The sequence below is a fragment of the Zootoca vivipara genome, chromosome 3 (genome assembly GCF_965207765.1).
Source record: "Zootoca vivipara chromosome 3, rZooViv2.hap1.1, whole genome shotgun sequence".
NCBI lineage: Eukaryota > Metazoa > Chordata > Lepidosauria > Squamata > Lacertidae > Zootoca > Zootoca vivipara.
In genome coordinates, this window is record NC_142586.1 from 108,913,810 (window position 1) to 108,937,691 (window position 23,882).

Here is a 23,882-nt window from a genome sequence, read left to right on the forward strand (position 1 = left end):
GAGGAGGAGGAGGAGGAGGAGGAGGAGGAGGAGGAGGAGGAGGAGGAATCCTCCCACTTATTTGCTTTTGGAGAAGAAAGCAACCAGCGAATGTAGCTTGTCAGCAGCAGTATCAACAAAGGTTCTTTCCTTTCCAAAAACGAACAAGAAGCAAAGGTGTGAGTGAAAAGGATCCTGTTAGTTTCAAATACCAGTGCTATTAAAGTCAGGGTGAGGGGAGAAGACACTTTATTTATGGTATATATTCAGCTGCTTTTCTTTTTTTTAAAAAGAGCACCCAAAGCAGTGTACGGTATTAAAATCACAAAACAATTAAAATAAATGCATTATAGCACCATGCAACTCTATACAACCCCTAAATACACCCTGACACCACAATGCAGATGGAGCAACAATTCCACATACAGCCTATCTCCCTAGAGGAGGCTCCGAATGGGCCTGCATGCAGCTTTCCTCAGGAACGGGCTCCAGATATAAAGAAAGCAATTCAAGAATAAGCCCCTACGTTTTCAGAGTAACTACTCCTAATAATTAAGCGCAAATGCTTTTTATAAAGCTGAAGTGAGTTATCATACCTCGTAGTGGAGCATGAAGTTCTTCTCCTTTATTCCACTAAAAACAGAAACAAGTGTTACAAAGAACTAAATGAGCTGCAAGTAATTTACTTACATCAGGAACCCCTTGAAGCTTCTGCCGACTCTGCCTCTCTCCGGAAGGGGAGAGGGGTACAAACGAGGGGTAGGGACCTAAAGCATCCCTCCGAGGCCATGCAAATTCCTTTAAACCTTTAGAAAGGCACCCTTGGCTCATAATGCTAGGGAACAATGGAAGGTTTCTGTAATACCTTAAATACTAGGGGAAACTCTTTTCCCGTGAAGGCCCTGCCTAACTGCCTCCACCAGAGCTCAGAGAACAATATTAGGGTACAGTAAACTACTCTATCGTTCAAACAAAGTGCATCTGAGCCCGCCTTATGCTTCACTGCGAAGTTGGGTAAGCAGACCAACAACAGATTTAATAATTTTTATCTGAGTAATTGTTTGCCTACAGGCAGTGACCATTTCTCGCAGGTGTTCCGATCATGTCTTTGATCACGTGTCAATTGGACACGGCTAACATGGTTGCCACCTATATGAGCAAAAGCATGTTTGAAGTGTTTTTCTGATACTAAATAACAGATGAGGCAGCCTTTGTTAGATTCCTGTTCCTTGTTAAAGCAAAGTCCATGTTTTAATATATCCTGCCATTTCTCAATACATCTGCCCCACTCATTAGGATTCGTCCGTAACCAGTTGGAACTATCCTCTATGGATTAACCAACTCACATTCTAGTTGCCCAATCCAATAAAAGTTTTGTCCCTACAGAAAGAAACAAACAAAGGCAAAAACCCAGTAGCTTTCTTCTTAGGAAAGTTTTTAATAACTACTTTTGCACTGTAATGTTTCAGGATTACTTCCAAGTTCAACTTAGCTACGTTATTTTGATATTCTTTTTCGCATGTGGCCAGTCTTGATTTCTCTGAGGGGGCTGTATATGCCCATTTTCAATCATGTTTAGAGCATACCTGCCAAGTCCTGGACGGAAAAATCCGGGATCTGCAGCCGCGCGACACCGGAAGTTGCGTAGACGCAACTTCCGGTGGCACTTTGCCCTTCTATGGGCACCAGAAAATGCCGCCGCCGGAAGTTGTGTCTACGCGTTTCCGGACACGCATAGAAGCGACCTCTGATGTCGGCGCCATTTCCTGGTGCCCATAGAAGGGCAAAGTGGCACCAGAAAAATGGCCGCCGGCAGGAGCGGATTTAAGGGAGAATAACGGGATAATAACCAATATGGGAGACCGCCGGGAAACGGTAGGAAAAAAGAGAGTTTCCTGGCGAAAACGGGATACTTGGCAGCTATGGTTTAGAGAGATTGCCTTCAAAGAAAAGGTCATTTCATACGAATGTCGGAAGCTGCGTTACCCCCGATCAGATCTGCCCATACAGTCTAGTTGATCAACTCCGATGGGCAGCAGCCTGCCCCCAGCTCTCAGGCAGGGAGAGGTCTTCACCACTGTCTGCCACCTGATCCTTTTTAAATGGAGATGCTAGGATTGAACCAGGGATCTTCTGCATGCAAAGCATGAGCTCTACCACTAAGCTATGGCCCCTCCTGATTTACTTGAAGATTATGAGCACAAGGTTCTAAAGAATCACATGGTGCAATTAACACGCCAAAGTCAAGTTGGGGGTTGAAAGGAGGGGGGATGGTGTTATATATACATATATATATATACCTTAAAGCTGTTGTGATAACGTCAGATTTTACACTCGATTCCAGTGAGTCAAATGTAACTGTGCAGAGGACCTAGAAAACAAAGGTCTATTGAAAAAACTGTGGTTTAGGGCAGTGTTTCCCAACCTTGTGCCTCCAGATGTTTTGGGACTACAACTCCCATCATCCCTAGCTAGCAAGACCAGTGGTCAGGAATGATGGGAATTGTAGTCCGAAAACATCTGGAGGCACAAGGTTGGGAAACACTGGTTTAGGGGAGAGGAATTAAGTTCTCAACAAATAAGAAAGTAGCAACGACTCAAAACCAAAACACATAAAAATCCAGATAGGGTAAGCATTGCTCTGGGCACATGAAACTCACAATGATATCAGAAGGGGAATCATTGACATGCACGGTTTGCACTGCACTGTTTTTGATTGTCAGAGAACAACTTCAAGCTTCAGCTCCCCCCCCCCCCCCGTTCTTGGTTACAAGTTCTGCTAATTATGAACCAATCTAGAGGGCACATTTGCTATTCAAGCCCTCCCCACCGGATACCGATTACAGCTGGGCAAGTCACTAATTCAGTTCAAAGGTGTGACAACTTTTAAATTGACATTTGTTAGAAGAACTTGCAGTAAAATATACACAGAGTTCTTCTGAACAGATTTTGTTTTTTGGGGGGTGAGAACTACCACACCCACACACGACCCGCCCACTCACTCTCTCTATATACACACACACACACACACACGTAAATATACACATATATCTCATATATACAGTGCTTTTTTCCTGGGGGATGCAGGGATATGCATACCCCTAAACATTTTGTGAATCTAAGTTTGATCTCATTGAGGGGCAGTATTTCAATAGTAGGAAAATGAGAGCACCCCTAAACATTTTTTCTATGTTTAGGGGTACTCTCATTTTCCTACTCCTATTGAAATACTACCCCTCAATGAGGCCAAACTTAGATTCTCTCTCATATATATATATATATATATATATATATATATATATATATATATATGAATGAGAGAGAGAATTTATCACCCTTCAATTTAAGCAGAGCAGCAGGTCTGATTCATAGATGCTGTTATTTTAAGCAATTCGCCCACGGGGAACCTTTTCATTCACTGACTCACACATCCCCCACACAGTGCGGTTTTTAATAGTGATGGAGAACATACATATACTCTAAATTTATAAGTACGCTCAGAGAAAGTTAGGAATGATTTAGCACTTATTCAAATAATGAATCAAGTTTATTTCAGGATGCTCTTTGGGAGCTTATCCACACCGTCTAAGTCCATTTCGCAAATTTCATTTTAGTTGCTGACCCACGACCACTGAACCACAGTGTTTTTAGTTTTGAGTAAAATAAAAAATGGAAAAAAAGGAAGATCAGTGAATACCTGGGTTTGGCCTCTCTGAAATAACGCTGATCCATGAAGGGTTTTGAACATGTCCACCTCGCAAGTGATGTTTCTAAGCGAAGTCAAGTCTCGACCATCACATCTACGGGAGTAAAGAAACAGAGAAGACAGGTTCCACAGGTTCCTCCCACCTCGGTTCTAGATTTGTCCTGCATTCATGAAAATTTGGAGTCCAGTGCAAGTGTTATTATGGATATAACTGGGGGAAAGGGAGGATTGTGGCTACCCACCTTGCCTCTAGTCCTGCCTGATGTGCACACATTTGAAGCCAGTCAAATAAGGCCCCAAAGAGAGCAGGTTTTGGTGTCGGTCACATATGGCCTTTTAAACATACTCACCATGATTTAAGGCCTTTCGATTGAAACCACAATATAAAGCATACTGGTGCACAGCACTAAAACCACAGGGGATTTGTTCCTCCCCTGCTCCTGCTGCAGTGCTGGGAGTAAAACTGTGACATGGCCTAGCGTTACATCCAAACCCGGGCTTATAGCTTGTTTCCCTCCAAACAAACCACAAGCTGTAACTAAGGTTTGTTCCTGGCTTACTGCTGCTTTTGATTCATTTATAGCACATTCTTAACCAGGCCTACTCAGAAGTCAGATATATTAAATTCAGTGGGCAAGTAAGGGGGCTTAGCACTGAGCCTTAGCTCCTGGAATTGCCTACCACCTGCAATTTTTAGCCTTTTGCTCCAGCATGTCGTGTGCTCACCTTTAAACCATAGTTAAGCTTAACTATGGGCTTAAAGTGCAAACAAGGGCAGGACCTGTGTACCACAAAGTAGGAACATACTGATAGTTCTGTGTGTGAGAGCATCGATTCCTTAAAGGAACCATGTGCATGCTGTTTGGTATGCTAGTGCCACTGCAAACTGGTGCAAAGATGCTGCTTTCGGCCTTTCGGTGTCCTTATTCCAAGGATGAACCTGGTTTAAACACAGCGACTTGGAAAACACCGTGTTTACCTCCTGTATTCATTCAGAACAAGATTTCTGAAGACTTCCTTCAAAACGACGTTAAAAGATTCCATGAGTTCGTAACACTCCGCTTCTGGGAACTTTTCTAGAGAGAAAGAAGAAAATTGAAACAAAAGCTAAAACACAGCGCTTATTCCCCCAACTATATGACTAGAAGGGAAGTAAAAGGAATTTGTGGCAGTAGGTGTTACCCCCATCTGAAGCACTTGCTTTAAATTTTCAGTTGTGAAAGCATTGACAGGTTTGATGCTCAAAGCACCTAGGAGAACGGCTGGGGCATAAGATGAAGATAAAGAGCTGCACCAGCCTGGAGCCAACACACTGATTATCCTCAGCGCTGTCATGGGACAGCAGTGGGGCTCAGCCCCTCTCCTGAAATGCCGCCCCCTCACCTACAGGGATGCTGCTGGTGACACTACTGTCCACCTGCATGTTTGGTGGGCAGAATGGTGACCTCTGCACCAGTGCAGTGAAGCTGGCATGAGCCCATGGGCAGGGACACTTCCGCATAACATACACACACACACACACACACAGAGAGAGAGCTTGCCACAAAGGGGGTTTTTGGATTGCAGTGTCTGGCTGGTTTCTGTCTCTTTTCATTAAGCAGTAGAGAGCCCAATATGAGCCAAGGGTATTCTCAGTGCCTTTGGAGGCCAGAATGGAAGATTGGTTTGGGGGGCATCTGCTTCATTCTTCAGCATCTTCATCTTCAACACCCACAACAGGGAGGACTATAGCATAGGCTTCGTTCTCATGGGTGCAGTTCAGCCCAGACACATGTTTATATCTTTGGATCGCAAAGCAGGGGTACATATGACCGAATGCTCCTCATTAAAAATACAATCCTAAAAATCCTCCCACCCTGGATGTCAATCTTCTCTCTCATGTGCTGGTTTTCTATTTGCAGAGAATGTTAAGAAATGAGTCAAGAAGCATTTGATCATATTGTTGGGATCTCTTACTCTCAAGTAGGACCCTGGTAAAGACACATGCCCAACTCGCATGCTCTCTCCCTCCTGGTTGATCGTTTGGGAGCTTCTAAAGCATTCTTCTGCCCGAACATCACAGCGACTGATGCCAACTGACATCAGCACACTTACAGATCCGCAGAGTTTGCACAATTGTGTAACAGACCTCAGCAACTCAGCATTGGGCTAATCTATTTTATTTACATATAAACACACACGGAGCACTGAAACATGGCTCCCTCTCTCTCTAGCATCAGACAGCAAAAAGAGAAAGAGTCCCACTTCAGCAAACACAAACATCCTATCTCTGCATAGCTGCCAAGTTATCCCTTTTTTTAAAGGGAAATTCCCTTATGCTGAATAGGCTTCCTCGTGAGAAAAGGGAAAACTTGGCAGCTATGCTATCTCTGTCATGCCCCACTCTGTGGAATGAAAACATATACAATCGTGTGATAGACAACAATCCCATGAATGCAAACAAGGGGAATGAACCTCTAACACATGTGACACCCCCCCCGGGCAATCAGAAGTGGTACAGCCCCAATGCAGGTTCACCATCTGAGTAAGAACCAGGCTGCTGCAAATATCTGTATCCCCAAGTCTATGAAAAAATGTTTGACTGCCGTACGCAGAACTGTAAGACAAACCCTGGCAAAGTAAAACATTTTAGAACATGTATAGTCAATTATGAGTGTGTCTGACCTTTCAGCTGCTCTTCTGTTTCAAGTCTGATTTTGTTAATTGCTTCATCTCTTGAGATCTAGGATGTAAGATATCCATTGACACATTCTGAATTTTATTAAGATGAGCTATAGAATCTCTTGCACATCCTACGCTTGGGAGCTAATGTACATCAGCACGCAGAGGCCATAGAAACACACTTCCCTAGAGAGTCATCCCACCCAGTAGATGTAATCATAGAATTGTAGAATCGCAGAGTTGGAAGGGACCCCGAGAGTCACCTGGCCCAACTCCAGGCAAAGCAGGAACCTCAACTCGATCATACATGACACATGACCATCCAAACTCTGCTTATGTATAATCCAGCTGAGACCATGAAAAAGCTTTTACCCTGTGCCTTCTCCCAATGTATGCATGCTGGCACCACTGATGGGGAACACTTCTCATCTAACGAGAGGAACGGAATCAGAGCTGAAATACCTAAACGGGAGTTATGTGCATCTCTTTAAAACTGGCTGAAGCTAAACAAGGAAACCCCAAGAAGTGGTTCAGGCGCAATTTACCAAAATGCATTTAAGTACTCACTTTATCATGCGTGAAGTCAGAAAACACAGCTGTGATCTTTCCAGATGCAAGGCTTCAAGCACAGGAAGGTGGGGGAGAAAAGAGAAAGATGAAAAATTATAGCCAAATCATATCTGAATGCCAACCTGGTTGATCCCCATGACATTTAAAGCAGCAACACAGGACAAGCAGAGAAAACAACAGGTGTTATCCATAAATCCTAGCCAGACAGGCCAAGGCCCAAGTGACAGTTCTTCTTTGGTACCTCATCTATTCTATCTCCAGAAGTATCCCCATCTGCCTTGAAACAGACCGCAAAAACCAAACAGCTGTGCCAAGAAGATGAAAAGAAGCATAAATGCAACACATTTTGCCCACCTGAGTCCCACATGTTAGAGGTCTCTCAAGCAAAGAAAGAGAAGCCTTGCCATTTCCATCAGTTCAATACTGAGGAAGTTTACCCTTGCTGTTTCATCCTACGAACTGCTACAGAGAAAACTAAAGCAGAATAGTGGGCACCAGATCACTACAACACCGCTGCTCTTGTTTTATTTAAACAATGCTGTCAGGGCACAAGGCATTTCATAGACTAATGTAAGTCAAAGGCTGGCACCTCTTCAGAGCAACCCACAATCTTAGGTTAATGTTGGAGGTGGGGGTGGAAGGGGCAGTATCATCCCCTCCCCGTTCCAACAGTCAATCACTCAATGAAGATGTTTAGCTGTCATCAGGCTGTTTTGGGTGTGTGTGTCTCTTTCCATCATAAATATTTCTGCAAACCTCAGCCCAATAATAATACCTCCCCCTCTTACACATGGCTGTTGCTGTTTTGGCTGTATAAGCAACAACACTCACAAGGACTGAGCGGCGATTAGATCTAGAACAATACAGTCCTTATGCAATACACAAAGTCATCATGCGATGCGACCCTGAAGACTACCAACACGTCGCCTTAGGCACTCGGAACACAATGGAACTGCAGCCAAATTGCAACAGTGCTGTAATTACTTCGACAAAAGCTGTTGTGCCCATACTGAAGATGGGAAGGTTGAGGCTGAGAGGGAATTACTTGTCTAAGGCCAGCACCTGGTTTTCTACAGCACAGGTGAAATTTACAATGAGAATTTCCAACTTATTCTTTTTACTGGGACACTAGCTTTCCAACACAGTGGAAAGAACGATTGAATGCTGCTGCAGACAGGCATGAAATAAAGCCTAACTACTTCATGAAGCAACAGAAGAAAGAGCACCCTGCCAGAAAACGTAAGATAAGACCGCTATAAGGCAGGCTTCCCCAACCTCGGCCCTCCAGATGTTTTTGGCCTACAGCTCCCATGATCCCTAGCTTGCAGGACCAGTGGTCGGGGATGATGGGACCTGTAGTCTCAAAACATCTGGAGGGCCGAGGTTGAGGGAGCCTGCCTATAAGGTGTCTCATGGCCGAGACTATGTTTCACTTTATACATCTAAAAAGTACAACTGCTTTAAAGAAGAAGAAAAAGCCTCACTCAGCGTAGGTCAGATTTTTGCTTCTACTCCTTATGTCTTTTCAACCCCTGCCATGTATTTGGGTGTTCCGATTTGTTACTCAATTTATCTTCAATCCTCACTTTAATGCAAAGATGTTGGACAGACTCCAGCACTTCACAGCCTCTCTGGTCAAGGCAGAATCCCAAAATATTGCTTAGGGTGCTTGTGAAGAAGAGGGTGGAAGTTCAAGCTGATTCAATAGCATGTTTCCTACAATTCACAGGGAGAACCTCACTGCTCCAGACTGCACACATATGAAAACACCCCTCTTGCTCTCTTCAGTTATTGGACCACGTGTGCCAAGTGAAATATGCAACTTGACACAAATATTTTTTTTCCTTAAAAAAAAGGGGAGGGGTTTCTTCTTTAATTAAAATAAACCGTGGGGTAAGAGTTATTCATAATTCATAAAAGACAGTCCAACTGCCTTTACAGAGACGGTGAACTAAGAAGTTGCTTTCACTTAATGCTATTTTTTTAATACAACCCACTTTAAGCCCCACTGGCAGTTAGGGGGGGACACTTTTTTTTTTTAAAGAAAAGGAAATTTGTGTGCCTTGTTATCCTGGCAGCCAGCTCCGTCCCATTTTCTTGTCCAGGGACAGAAGGCAACATCAGCAGCTGGGCGGACAGGGGCCAAATGGGTCAAAAGATTCTGCCAGCTACAAAAATGAAAATTTCCCAAGATGAAAAGCACCACCGTCATTGCTGATCAGTATTTTGTGATACACAGTTTCGTCAGCAGTGCTAGCTAAGGACAGGGATGGTGGGAAGCACACAGTGAAAAGGTTTTAACGTTCTGTTCAGATCCCTTGCTCTGCCTCGCATGTTGTGTTCCCAAAAGCAGAGATGGGTAGCCTGCAAGCCCAGTGGTCAGGAATGATGGGGGTTGGAAAAAAGCATCACCCAGAGGGTCACAGGTTCTCCATCCCTGGGTCCTTGGGGAGGAGGGGCAGTCCTAAAAATGAAATATTGCATATCCCTCCATACCCCCCACCAAAATGTTTTTTCTTCCACAGCTTCAGAATTTCAGGGAATTTCACATTCACCAAGGATTAAGCAAGCCTATTTTTACCAGCACAATGTAGACTCCTACATACAAAGGAGGATTAGTAAAGAAAGGCAATTACCAACACAAATATAATTAGTAAAGGGTACCAAACGGAAGAGAAAGTGATCAAGAGCTCTTATTTAGCATATGAGTGGAACAGTTTTAATATATCCTTTTCTTTCCATATCATAGCAGCTTTTGTTGTGTTTTGAAGGTGGATGAAAATTTATGTAGGTGTATTTTAGATTTTTAAAATAAGAAAACCCTAAATTCAGCTACTATATCTGCAGTTGCGGCCCACGTAGCCCAGAAAACCTTTTGTGTACTTACTGCTTTGTACTTTCCACAATCTGCTCAGGAGCAGTGAATAGCTTCTGCACAGTTCTCTTGGTAACACCCTGTTCCTTTGCCAGCTGTTGTATGCCTTGAATTATTTGCTGGGTATGCTTCACGCCCACTTTGATAGCATGGCAAAAGTCCTGTTGCAATACGTTCTCGGCAGCAGCTTCCAACATCACTATTTATTCAAATTCAGAGATGGGAAAGTCAGTCAGTCACAGCTGTCTTCTTCGACTGATACATACAGAGAAACCCAAATGGCCAGTGTGGATCTTGAAAACAGAGAAGCTAACAACTTAACCTGCACTCACGCAACACAGGTAATTTCATTATGACACTGATCCTGACAAAGTAGAAACAATAAGCCATGAGACATCACATACAGTCGTTTGAATGCAACAGCCTGTTGGATCAGACCCAGTGGCCCATCTAGTCCAGCATCCTGTTCTCACAGGGGCCAACCAGTTGCTTGTGGAAAGCCTGAAAGCAGCAACTGAGCCCAACAGCATTCTCCCCTCCTGAGCTTTCCAGCAACTGGCAACCACAGTGGAGACAGATCATAGCCATTGTAGCCTTATCCTCCATGTCTAATCCTCTTTTGAAGTCATCCAGGTTGGTGGCCATCACTGCTAGGGTTGGGCGATATATCGATATATTGTCCAAAACCGGTCTGACGTCCATATTGTGGTATCGGATCTGGTTTCACAATTCTTGATCTGGCAATGTATCTTGAATTGTGTGGAAACAAAATAAAAAAATTCCTTCCAGTGGCACCATAGAGACCAACTAAGTTTGTCAATGGTATGAGCTTTCGTGTGCACAAAAGCTCATACCAATGACAAACTTAGTTGGTCTCTAAGGTGCTACTGGAAGGAATTTTTTAATTTAGTTTTTACTATGTCAGACTAACATGGCTACCTACCTGTAACTTGATTTTTGTGTGTGTGTGTGTATGTGCCATGCAAAAAAAAAAAAAACCACAACAAAAAACCACACACAATGTGGGGGAAACTGTGAAGCCAGCCAATGCCTCTACATAGCTCCATCCTTATTTCAACCATCATGATATATCAGTATATCACGATGCTTTGCTGGTGATATATCACAATGTTGAAAACCAGATATTGCCAAGTCCTAAACACTGCTTCTCCTGGGAGCAAATGTTATAGTTTAACCATGTGATGTGAGAAGTATTTCCTTTTGTCTATCCTGAATCTTTCCAACACTCAGCTTGATTAGATGTTGCCAAGTTCTAGCTCGGTGAGGGAGAAAAACATTTCTCTATTCATTTTCTCCATACCATCCATGTGTAATTTTATACTTCTGTTTCCTCTTACTCGTCCTTTTTCTGTACTAAGAAGTCTCAAATCTTGTAACCTTTCATCATAGGGGGGTTACTCCATTCCCTCAATCATTTTGGTTACCTTCTTCCAACTCTACAATGTCCTTTTTGAGGCGAGGCAGCAAGAAATGTACATGGTTTTCCAAGTGTGGTTGCACCATTGATTCAAAGAAAGACATCCTACCTACAAAGTTTCAGCCCAATTTATAAATTTAGTGAATGACCTCAAAACTGAGGAATCAGGAAACCACTGAAGTTTAGAACTGGTTCATACACATCAACAGATCTCTCAGCCCCTCAATATTCAGTGCAAGAACCAAGAATTATTGCGCCTGAAGTTATCTGAGGTGATACATGAAGTCTAACTGCAGTGTTTTGATCTGTGGTTGCTGACTCAAACATGCTAGTCATCAAGTGATGAATATGCGTATGTGAACCAGCCCTTGGAAAGAGGCGCACACAGGTTTTCCAATGACCCTTCGCCAAGCATGGCTAAACTTGGCCTTCCAGATGTTTTGGGACTACAATTCCCATCATCCCTGACCACTGGTCCTGTTAGCTAGGGATGATGGGAGTTGTAGTCCCAAAACATCTGGAGGGTCAAGTTTGGACATGTCTGATTCTAAGCCTTCTCTCAGTGCTGCCACTCTCATAGGCAGGTTTGGTAGGGATGCAGGAGAGGGCCTTCTCGATGGCTGCTCCCAGACTTTGGAACTCCCTTCCTAGGAAGGTTAAGCTGGCTTCTTCCTTGTTGTCCTTCAGCTGGCAGGTGAAGACTTTCTTGTTCCAGCAGGCTTTTGGGAAGCGACTATTTTTAAGGAAAGGGCTGGTGCTGTGATATTCTATTAATTGTTATTTTTAAGGACTGATATTTTCCCCCTGTTCTTAGTAACAGCTAAGTACAGGCAAAAAACACACCAGTCCTTACATTTTTTTAGCTGTAAGCTGCCTTAAGTTCCCTTTAGGGGAAAAGGTGGAATATAAATGAATAGGATACCAGTAATAACAATAATCATAAGGCTGACACCTGCTTAGCTTTAAAATAGCATAAAATGGCTTCATACCATACTCTGGCCATTTTACTAGTAAATAATCCATTTGAATCACTTACCAATTTGGCTACGAGGGGCTCCAGAGACCACTAAATCCAAAGTGCTGGAAGACATTTCTTTTCGTGTGGGATTCACAACTACTTCGCCGTCAATCAGTCCTACCCTCACAGCACCTGAGAAGATACTCCATAAATTAAGATATTCCATCAGTTAGCTTTTTGCAACTAAGGCAACACTAACTCAAGAGCTTGTGAGGTTACTTTTCAGATGTGCTTTTAACACGGAAAAGCTAATGCAGTTTGGGAGAACTGCATAGGGTGTGACAATTAATTAATTCAGGAGATTTTGCTGTGACACACAAGTATTTCAGCAGCTGCACTGCTAAGAGAGCTGCCTATCCTTAGTTTGCCTGTACTGGACACAACTGATAGGGATGGGGATTTAGCTCTGTTCAAACAAGTACAATGCAACTTGGTCTATCTGTGCTTTGACAGCAGACAAGTACATGGTGACCTGTGGATAAGAGAACTGAGGAACTAGTTCCCAGAAGGCAATTTAGCAGCCCCCTCCCTTGCTGCACAGCAAACTACAATGAGTTCCTAAAGTAATTTCTGATACAGCAAGGAGAGGTTGGACAGCTATTCAAGTAAAGACGAAGCAGAACTCCACTGTGTTGAAGGACAGGAGCAAATCACTGTGCAAGTTGCACAGACTGAATGTTAATTCACTGCTGGCACAGATCTGCCAAACAAACCCAAAAGGACAAGAGCCCAAAGGAACCAACCAGAAAGCCATGAGAGATGTGCAAGAGGGAATGAAGTGGGCCCTGAAAAATCTGGCCACAATATTAAACTTTATTATGCTCCTCAGCAAGTACTGAATTGGCTTTGAGTCCAGAGTGACTGGACAAAAAAGGGAAGACAGGATGATGGGAAGTATGGCCTATTCAAGTTCTTAAGGGACCCTGCTCCCATGTGATCTGTCTTGTTTATTTATATGTACGGATGTTTTGCTGTACATGTGAATCAGGTTTATATTGCTTGCAGCTAATGTCTGTGTGCTACTTGTTTTCAAATGAAGCTATAATGGCCAATAGCTATGCAACAAGACCGACTACAGGTACTTTGGAATTGGCCAATCTTGCAGCTACAAGGATGCTCTTACAAGACTGAAGCAAGACTAATCTAGATAAAATGTTAATAAAGCAGCTCAGAGGCAGAACACCTCTTGAGTAGTTCCAAATATTCATTACAGGCGTGCAAACCTGAATAATATTGGGGGGGTAGGTAAGCCCATACCACATAATCCATCACAAGATGCGCACACACTCACCATTTGAATGGCAATGCTCAGCAATTGGGGGGGGGGAGCTGGCCCCTCAAATATTTTACTGAGTGTGTCTGTGTGTGAAGGGACCTTGGCCCCTGGGAATCGGCTCTTATGATTCATTACAAGTTTTATTTCCTCATTCTTCTATATATGCTCTGATATATTCAATGTATCAATGACTTCAAATGTGTCAATCACTACTTAATATCTATCCTGGGTTGGGGGAAAATACACAATGTAACCTAGCCTCTAAAGTTTTCTAGCCTTCACAGTGCATGGATTTTTAAAGCTTTTTCTTTTTAAAAAAACTTTAAAGCTTCAAACTGGTGAGGTTTGTTTTTATTCCTCTTAAACTTGCGACACGAGTTTTCAGACCAATGCTAAATTTAAGTTAATGCATCTTTACTCACCAATGGGACCGTTCCATGGAATATCCGACAAAGCAAGGGCTGCAGAAGCTAAAAGTAATTGAGATGCATTACTTTAAAACTCTTCATACCGTTTTGCTAAGACTAACTAGTCTTGTTTACAAAAAAATAAAAATAAGCATTTACCTCCATTGATGGCCAGCACCGCGGGATCGTTGACACCATCTACAGCTAAAAGATTACAAAGGATCTGGGGAAATGAAAAGAAAAGTTGATGCATGATTTCATGTAGAAGCCCTGTTCATGTATATGGAGGTACCAGGATAACTCTGGAGTGCGGCTATGTCTTTAGCTCAGTCCCCAATGGGGCATTTCCCAACTATGCGTTCTTTGTGGTTATCTAAAGTCCAACAGGTACAGTAAGCGCCTACCTGCAACTGGGCACCCAGTTGCCCAGAAGTTGCACATTTAGATTTCTTTTCAGAAAGCTCAAGGCAAAGCACAGCTGCTTAAGGAAGGAGACAAAACCTCAGGGGCAGGGGGAAAAAAAGCTCAGCCACACTCCAAACAGACATGGTAACACCTATACCCAAGCAGTACGCAAAGAAGGCTAATATTCAAGGTGTTGGGTGATAATAAAAAGTTCATCATATTCAGAGCAGAACAAATTAAATCAATGGAGTTAAAATACTTAAATGTGGTCTACCCATAGAGTACAACTTAGCTGGGTATTACCCGTTATAGACTGTGCACCAATGGAAGTTGAATAAATGAATTTCTCTGCAATTATAAAGGTCATCAGTAACATTTGGGTAAGGACTATCGCCTTACATGTGTTCTTCCACAAACACTCTGAACGACGTTAGGATTCCTGTTTTGGATTTGCCCTCCCAACAAAGATGTGTCAGGAAGACCATCTTTATGTTCTTTTAATTCCCCCATGTAAAACTGTTCATTTAAAAAACAAACAGCTGTTCCTATATGTAAGGTTTACCCAACGTACTGTGGGGTTGATTCCCCTTAATGCGCTGCTGATTATTTATTATTGCTGCTTGCTTTTTGGATTGTTAACGTTTTGTTGTCCAATAGTGATGTTATTCATTTTTGCCTTGTTTAAAAATTTAGAAGAGAGTTAGGGAGTTTTCCACAGGGCCAGAGAGGCGGAGGAATTGGCAAAGAATGCCTTCCTCTCCTCCTCCAGCGGGAGGATCTCATGAAGTTCCACTCAAAAGAACTCTGGATCCAACCCAGAGTTATATTTCTCACATTTCTTTAGCAGCAACATACAAAGCAGCTATTTAATTGTTGTACTGCACTAACATCACACTAGGAACTAGGCTAGAAGTAAAAGTCATCAAAGTAACTTACCTGTGTATCATAATAGTAGCCTGCTGGAAAGAGTGGTCTAATGGACCGATCTGTAAAACAGTATTAAATATTTAAGGTCATCTCTCTCTGTCTCTCTCTCAATGTCTAATTATTTTCACAAGCTATTCATACCGCAGCAGATGGGGACATAAAACCAGTTAAGCCAATCCCCCCTGATGCAAAGCAGGACTGTCTCCCAAAGACCATCTCCTGGGATCCAGGCAAACATGAAGATTGTATCCAGCAAGAAATTAGTATCATTGGTTTCCATGGAATAAATGCATGCAAGGCTCAATTACCTTGGAAGCCAGTCCACTGAAATCAATGAGATTTGCATCCAGGTTAGAATGCTTAGGATCAGGTTTATGTCATCCCAAGGTAAGCAGCACTTCTTAAGGCACAATTTTTCCTAAATGTATTAAGGAACTGCTGCATCATGGGGAAAGCCTTTAAAAACAAAGTCCCCCTTTTCAAATTTCCAAGAAATTATTGGAATAGTTATAATAGAACACAGCTCAGATTTTATAGTGCATACCTATTACTCTGCTTGTAAGAATTTCTTTATCGGTAGAGCTCAGTTCTCTTCTCAGATAATTGGTAGGAATTCTTCCTGCTGCAGCAGCTTTTTGTCGATAGTCAACCTTACATAACAGAAAAGACAATATTATTGTTCCCTTTTATTGTATTAAGCACAGGACACTGTAGAAAACCACAAGATCCCAATCAAGTTTATCTGATTCACCCAGAACAATGAAATAATTTTATAGGCTTTTGTCTAGAAATGCTTTAACTTGGTTCTTTGCAAGATATTTGCATTATAACAAACTAGTATAATTTTATGCAGAGCTATGCATTATGTTAAATACTTCAGTGCTACTCACCACCAAAGGCATGAACTGAGACGGAGCAGGCTTCGTTTTACTGACCGCTGTTACCATCACTGATGTATCACCTAGCTTAACATTTTTTTAAAGAGGGGGAGAAAGATATTAGGCACACTTCTTCAGTACAGAGCAATGAGATATCAATATTTGCTATATTTCTGGAAAGATAGGCAAAATGTATCAAACAACTGAATCATATTTCAATGGTATATGCTTATTGAATAATTTTCTACCTGTACTACAGCACATCCGTCAGCGAATCGGGCTAATTTTCCAGAAGAGATTTCTAATTTTCTGAAGAAAGTAAATTAAAGAAAAGCTTCATTATGTGAAAATTTATTTATATTTCTCTTAGTTAATAATTTATATTTCTCTTAGATCTGTATGGCAAGGGGCTGCATTATTCAGCTGACAGGCAAACACACTCTGCAAATGCCTGTAGGTGCTTTCATAATTTCATAATGCTGTATGTAGCAGGTATGGAAATAGGCACCCCACACGTTTTAAAAAACTTTCACTTTGCTATAAAACTGAAGTTGGTCAGCTGTGAGGTAAGAGTCTTTCTGCACAAGTTTTGCTCATATTTATATACAGTACTGTACATATATACCTTGCAGATTTAACAGGAAAAATAAAATAAACATTACCAGCTCACGTTAACTAAGGAAAGCAATTTCAAGCTTTGAACATATGTATTATCATCAATCTTGTTTGGATGCCTATTTATATGTTTTAAGTCAGGACTGATTATTTTTACCGCACCTGCCCAGAAGTGACAGCAGCGTGGGAACATGTTTCTGCTTCCACCTTGCTTTTTTAAAAAAAATTCCCCTCCCCACATTGCAAAGTGATCCTTGGGAGCGGATAACATTGAACGTGGCAAAAGAGCTATGCGGACAAAACTACACCAAACTCAAGGCTGCTCCTTCTCTGGAAAAGAAATGGAAAAGTACAGTATAGCGGTGTGGTGCAGCAGTAACAAAACCACAAACACATTTGCAAAGCTAAGCAGTGTCCGGTATGCTTTCAAATTGGATTGGGGGGGGGCGGGGCGGGGCGGCGGGCTGACTGCGCGTTTAGATTCGTTTAGACTAGGTCACTCTCGGGGGGGAGGGGGCTTCCAACCATGCCATTCTGTGATTCTTCACTATGCAAGGCGGTGAGGGCAAAGGCACTCTGCACGTAGCCAGAGGCTACATCAAACACCCCCAGAAGTCAGGCGCGGCTTTGGAAACGGATTCCAAGGCTGAACCCTGGTAGGTTTTAAGCCCTAGAGGTAAGGAAAAAGGGATACAGGCAAACACACACCGCTTGTTATGCGCAGGGTAACCAGTCACCTTTGCCTCCCTGCCCCTTACCTGCCCCCCACGTCCACAGACACCGCTTTGGGGCCTCCAGCAGAGCTCCACAGGCCTCGAGCCCGAGCCAGCCGCGCCAGGCGGAGGCAGCCCGGACCCCTCAGCCAGGGCCCCATGGCGCCGCTACCCCGGCAAGCGCTCGCCCTACTTCTCAGCCACGAAAGGCAGACTGCGCTGGCGGCCGCCATGACACTACAGTCGCCCGGCAAAGCGGGACCTCCGACCCCGCACTCACTTCGCACAAAGGCGCAAGCCGATTGGCTCCCCGCGATAATACCTCCGGCAAAGGGGCGGAGCAAAGGGCGAACCAATGAGAACAGAGCGGTATAGACGTTCGATTTCGATTCCCCGAAAGCGAGGGAGCAGCCAGAGGCAGTGCGCACGCGCCGGAGCTCGCCGCTCAGTGGCCGGCGCGATGCCGCGGCTGGGCAAATAGGAGGAGACTTAGAACGCCGGCGGCGTTTTCTTGCGCTCGCCTGTTCCTGGCAAGGGGCGCTGCGGAGCAGAGGTTCGATGCGCGTTCTTTCTCGCAAAGAATTGTGGGTGCTGTAGTTCTTTTTTTGGTTTTGAATTACGAACTTTATTGAAAGTTTCTCTCTCTCTCTCTCTCTCTCTCTCTCTCTCTCTCTCTCTCTCTCTCTCTCTCTCTCTCTCTCTCTCTCCCCCCCCAACTTCCTGGCTTTTTTTGGACTACAATTCCCATCACCCCGATATCGAAACAGCTGGGCACCCAAGTTTGGGAAACGCTGGAATTATCTAGTTTCTGCATTTCTAAACTGTGCTGGCATCCATCTGTGTTGGGAGGCAATGGAGGTTTGTACCTTTGGGGGGTGAGGTCAAGTTACCGGACAGTTGCAGCACCTGCTGTGGCTATAGAGACCAATGTGGGAGAGACACGTTTTAATACTAAGAATAGTAATTATTATTTATACCCTACCCATCTGGCTAGGTTTTCCCACTCAATCTGGGTGGCTTCTGAAGGCGCCCAGTTGTGCTGCTGTAGATGCACCATGGCGTTTCTTCTCTTTGCTGCCCTCCTAGCGATCATTTCTCATCTGGTCACTGCTATGGATACACGATTGCATATCTCCAGGCTCTGTGGAAGTCTGTATCGGCAATGAAGGATTTCCCTGGATTTAGAATGCTCCATATGGGAAGAAAGGCTTAAACAGCATTTGGGCTTTGGGCCTCCTGGTAACTCCCTAGCCTGCTAAGTATACACACAATTAGGGCCACCCCAATACATTTTGGTGCTTGGGGGGAAACACAAAATGGCGCCTCCCCCTCCCTCCCTGCCAGGGAAGAAGGGGTGAGTAAAGATCTACATCAGGAACAAAGAGGGAATAAATATCCACATTGGGATCTGCTGCCAATCGGAAGCCGTTCCAGACATTCGGCTTCTGAAAATCATTTGAAAACCGGATCACTCACTTCCAGGTTTCCATTGTTTGGGAGCCAAGGCGTTCGAGATCCGAGGTACGACTGTACAATAAAATATTAAATACTTTAAAAACAACAATAATAATGACTGGTGAATTTTGAAAAAAACAACAGCAGCAACTGAAGAGACCTGTCAACATGAAAGGGGCACATGAAACTTAAAATCAAGGATGCCTGTTGAACCTTGGTGACACTAAATGTCCAACTTCAATTGAAGCTACAGAGCTGCAGTATTCAGCTGAAAAACTGGCAACCCTCAAAGAAGAGGCAGATTTAATAGCTCTGAGTATTATATACCAACTTTATGGTATACCATGGAAAGCAAAAATAAAAAATTCCTTCAGTAGCACCTTAAAGACCAACTAAGTTTTTATTTTGGTAATAAAATTATTTTATTTTATGAGCTTTCGTGTGCATGCACACTTCGTCAGATACACTGAAACAGAATCCACCAAACCCTTATGTATATTCAGAGGGTGGGGGTGGGTGGGTGGGGAATGGGTGATGGGCTGATGGGAGTGGTAAACCTGTAGATGGCTGTTAACGACTGCTGATGGCTGCAATTGGTCCTGCAGGCAAAAAGCAAGGGCTGAGGCGCTAAAGAAAGCTTGATCATGCATAATGAGATAAGAATCCAATGTCTTTATTCATCCCAGGTGGCTCCATAGTTTTAAGCTTGGTAATGAGTTCCAATTCAGCAACTTCTCTTTCCAGTCTGTTCCTGAAATTTTTCTGTAATAAAACAGCTGCTTTGAGATCTTGTATAGAATGTCCTGGGAGATTGAAGTGTTCTCCTACTGGTTTCTCTGTCTTGTGGTTCCTGATGTCAGATTTATGTCCCATTTATCCTTTGGTGTAGGGTTTGGCCTGTTTGTCCAATATAGAGAGCTGAAGGGCACTGTTGGCATTTGATGGCGTACACAATGTTAGAAGATGAGCAATTAAATAGTACTGAGATGGTATGTTAGATTCTGTTTCAGTGTATCTGACGAAGTGTGCATGCACACGAAAGCTCATACCAAAATAAAAACTTAGTTGGTCTTTAAGGTGCTACTGAAGGAATTTTTTTATTTTTGCTTCGACTCAGACCAACACGGCTACCTACCTGTAACATGGAAAGCAAAAATGTTTTTAATTATTCTTGTGTGTGCTTAAGGTATGATACATTACAGGCAAGTCCTCATATTTTTTTTAAAAAAGGATATTAATTATTCCATGAAGTGTAAAGCTATATATCTCTCTTGTTGGAGACCAGAGATGATTGTTCATTCATGCTCAGACAGCAGAATAATGTGAGCTCAAAGCAACAATTGTGCCGGTATCGGACTTCACACATGATTAAATTAGTACTAGCTGACGTGCATTATACAGTTGCACACAACTCCAGTCTCGAAACAGCGATAGACTCAGTAGGTGTCTGGCTTACTGAGGTGTTGTTTCCTTGGAATGAAGGTCAGTGGCTGTGGTATCTTTTAGGATATGTGGCTTTATTTACTCATATATACAGCCTGAGCATAGGATGGAGGGCTCACAGTATTAACACTCCCAACAGACCTCACTTCCCCATTAAGTTTTCCAGTAAATCCCAGCACAGAGTAATACAAGCCTCTGTGTACCCAGCTTCCAACATAATCCAAAACTCCCTCTCTCTCTCACACACACACAAAAGCCCCCTTGGCCTATTGTTCTCCAGCCTAGGATGATGTGGCATCCTACCAGGTGAGGTGGGGAAATACCCCCCCCCCCACATTTGTATCTATGGCAACAGATGCAAATGGTGGGAACTTAGCTGAGCAGCTAAGGCCATTCCACAAGCTTCCTCCTATAGATTCTAGCCTCCCATACACAGGTTTAGGAGGAATCTGCGGTGTCTTGCAGACTGACCCCCCCCCTCCAACTTACAAAACTAACTTCACTTGCTGTCTGGAGCCAGTCTGAAATAACTACAGTATCTCTATAACAATGCAGAAATAGCTGGAAGCTATTTCATTTTCATTTTATTTATTGCTTGCGGCTTACATATATCTTGCAAGCATGCCCCGCAGGTTCCTCTTGTGGCAGGAGGGGACTTGTGGAGGGGCAGTATGAAGAAGGAGGAGGATTGAGTGAATATTATAAGGATAAGATTTTGAATTGGAATAGAAAATTCGCCATAATCAATTAGAGAAGTTAAGAAAACCAGGAAGAAGAGAATCGAGGAAGTCATAATGACAATGTTAAGAAAATAAGAAGTGGAAATTTTTTTTTTCTATGTGTGTTGTGTTTTAATGTTTGTTTAAGGGTTGTGTTTAAGGAGCAGCTGGGGGAAAACCAATCCTCAGAACCCCTCCATCCCTGTCCTTTCAGTGGCAGGGAGGGGATGAGGGGGGAGGGGGAGGTCAAACCCAGCCTTACAATGGACCCCTCTGATTCTCAATGCCCACGGGTACTACTGGTGGCAGAAGTGGACTTGTGGGTGGAGGGAAATTGGAGGGACAGATCATATATTGTGTGTTTTATTTGTTTTGTTTCTATAAAAAAAACAATAAAAAATTATTATTATATATATATATATATATATAAAACCCCAACACTTATGGAATTCAGATTCGGTATGTATGTGTGTATGTATGTGTGTATATGTATTGTGTGTCTCCGAAAATAAGCCATACCCCGAAAATAAACTGTTAAACTGTACCATACTATAATAATAATAATAATAATAATAATAATAATAATAATAATAATGGCATCCCTTGAAAATAAGCCACTGTGGGTTTTTTTTGAGGAAAAATAAATATAAGACGGTGTCTTATTTTTTGAGAAACACGGTATATATATGTATATATGTGTGTAAATATGAAAAAGTGTGCTGTGCTCCCTGCTGAATATGAACAGATCTATTACAGCACAAGGTTTTGTGAACTAGTGTCCATTTTATAAGATGGGTAAAGTGCCATCATTAGTTGGTTCATACACAAACATAGAGAACAGAGAAGAGAGCGGAATAAATGCAAAGCTGATGTATTGAACAGTAACGGAGAACCTGTAGTCTTCCACAAGCTGCTGGACTACAATTCCCACCGTCCCTGACCTCTTTGCATGGTGGCTGGGGTTGATGGGATTTGGAGTCTAACAACACCTGGAGGGCCACGGGTCCCTCATCCCTGGAAGAGAGCGTAAGTGCAGTGACCCTCCATAGTAGTGAAAATGGGCAAATGCCAACTATTTACCTGGCTGATGCATTCTGGGCTAAAGGACAGCTCCAAGTCTGCCAACAGGATGAAAGCACCACATTCTGAGATCATATTGTGGAAGGTAATTTTGAGTCCAAGCTGTTGAGGATCTACCATGTACTGGGTGAGTGACATTTGATGATCAATAATTCACTTTCTATTGATAGGGAAGCTGCTTTAATTGCTCTCTGGTTTATGGAAGATCGAAGAGGTCGTGTCAGCCTCATCTGCTGTGTTTTTTGGTTTAATTATATCTAGCCTGGGGCGGAAAAAAATATCTCTCCACATAGGTGGCCTCTCTCTTTATTAACTTCATTCAGCCGTCTTGTGCACTAATTGAGATCTCAAAAACACTGTATAAAAACAACGGCTGCTCCCAGACAATCTGTTTATTAGGCATTCATTCTGATTTGCCTGCACAAGGTTTATGGGGAGGTTAGACAATGTTTGCTATTTACTGAGCATCCATTCTGATTTGTTTCTGGGAGAAATTATGTGACAGTGCATTAAGCAACCATTATCCCACACTTTCCAATGTGTTTCCTAGTCACTTTCCTTATTGCAAAAAGCCCTATTTTGTTTTGGTGTGTGTGTGTAGGGAAAGCGAGTTTGTTGTGCAAGAGCTTTAATTGCACAACCTGAATGTGCTGTTATGTCCTTAGTCTGGGAGTACCAAGTGTCTGAGGACAAGGACTGAATTCAGAAGGGCTGGATGAACGGAAGCCAGAAGAGAATGAGTTTATGATGGTAGTGAGGATGTAAGAAGGCATGGTCTCCTGATTCGCCCTGTATTTGTCACATGCAGCCCCTTTTCTGTTCCACTGCTGGATGTATTCTGCAAAAACCTATGTTATTTGGGGGGGGGGGAGGAATGGAGGCAGTGAGAGATTTTACTTTCTTGAGTTCCATGATCACTGCAGATGGTGACAGCAGTCACAAAATTAAAAGACGCCTGCTTCTTGGGAGAAAAGCAATGACAAACCTAGACAGCATTTTAAAAAGCAGAGACATCACCTTGCCGACAAAGGTCCATATAGTTAAAGCTACAGTTTTCCCAGTAGTGATGTATGGAAGTGAGACCTGGACCACAAAGAAGGCTGATCGCCGAAAAATGGATGCTTGAGAGTCCCATGGACTGCAAGAAGATCAAACCTATCCATTCTGAAGGAAATCAGCCCTGAGTGCTCACTGGAAGGACAGATCATGAAGCTGAGGCTCCAATACTTTGGCCACCTCATGAGAAGAGAAGACTCCCTGGAAAAGACCCTGATGTTGGGAAAGATGGAGGGCAGTAGGAGAAGGGGAGGACAGAGGACGAGATGGTTGGAGACAGTGTTCTCAAAGCCACCAACATGAGTCTGACCAAACTGCGGGAGGCAGTGCAAGACAGGAGTGCCTGGCGTGCTCTGGTCCATGAGGTCACGAAGAGTCGGACATGACTAAACGACTAAACAACAACAATTCGTCTCACCACCTACTGTTGTAAAAAATCCTTAATTTATTAATTTACTTAATTACTTAAATTACTTAATTTATTACTTAATTATGTAATTTACATAAGTGATTATGTAAATTATGTAGTCATTATTTTATCCCACTTTATTCATTTGCCATAGTGGCTGGCAGCCATTGATAGCTTTGTCCCTCATGAATTTGTCTAGTCTTTTAAAGCCATTTAAGTTGGTGACTGCCTCCTCGGGATGCCGGAAGGGGC

The 23,882-nt window shown here is 43.0% G+C and overlaps 1 protein-coding gene across 4 annotated transcripts in view; it reads right to left on the reverse strand.

The window, feature by feature from the left end:
- PNPT1 (polyribonucleotide nucleotidyltransferase 1) overlaps positions 1–17,760 on the reverse strand; it is a 31,900-nt gene extending 14,140 nt beyond the window's left edge. Inside the window, exons 1-15 of one of the 4 annotated variants that reach the window (XM_035110939.3) lie at positions 17,514–17,760; positions 16,389–16,449; positions 16,153–16,223; positions 15,807–15,912; positions 15,272–15,321; positions 14,090–14,153; positions 13,946–13,993; positions 12,266–12,379; positions 9,804–9,990; positions 6,914–6,965; positions 6,350–6,407; positions 4,665–4,761; positions 3,677–3,779; positions 2,280–2,350; positions 576–612 (exon numbers count right to left, since the gene is read on the reverse strand). In XM_035110939.3, the coding sequence (XP_034966830.1) occupies positions 576–612; positions 2,280–2,350; positions 3,677–3,779; positions 4,665–4,761; positions 6,350–6,407; positions 6,914–6,965; positions 9,804–9,990; positions 12,266–12,379; positions 13,946–13,993; positions 14,090–14,153; positions 15,272–15,321; positions 15,807–15,912; positions 16,153–16,223; positions 16,389–16,404 (1,074 nt within the window). In that variant the 5' untranslated portion in view covers positions 16,405–16,449; positions 17,514–17,760. Of the gene's footprint in view, positions 1–575; positions 613–2,279; positions 2,351–3,676; positions 3,780–4,664; positions 4,762–6,349; positions 6,408–6,913; positions 6,966–9,803; positions 9,991–12,265; positions 12,380–13,945; positions 13,994–14,089; positions 14,154–15,271; positions 15,322–15,806; positions 15,913–16,152; positions 16,228–16,388; positions 16,450–17,492 lie in introns of all 4 variants that reach the window. The other 3 variants (XM_035110938.3, XM_088667428.1, XM_088667427.1) reach the window with 3 other exon arrangements.
- Between the last annotated feature and the right edge of the window lie 6,122 nt (positions 17,761–23,882).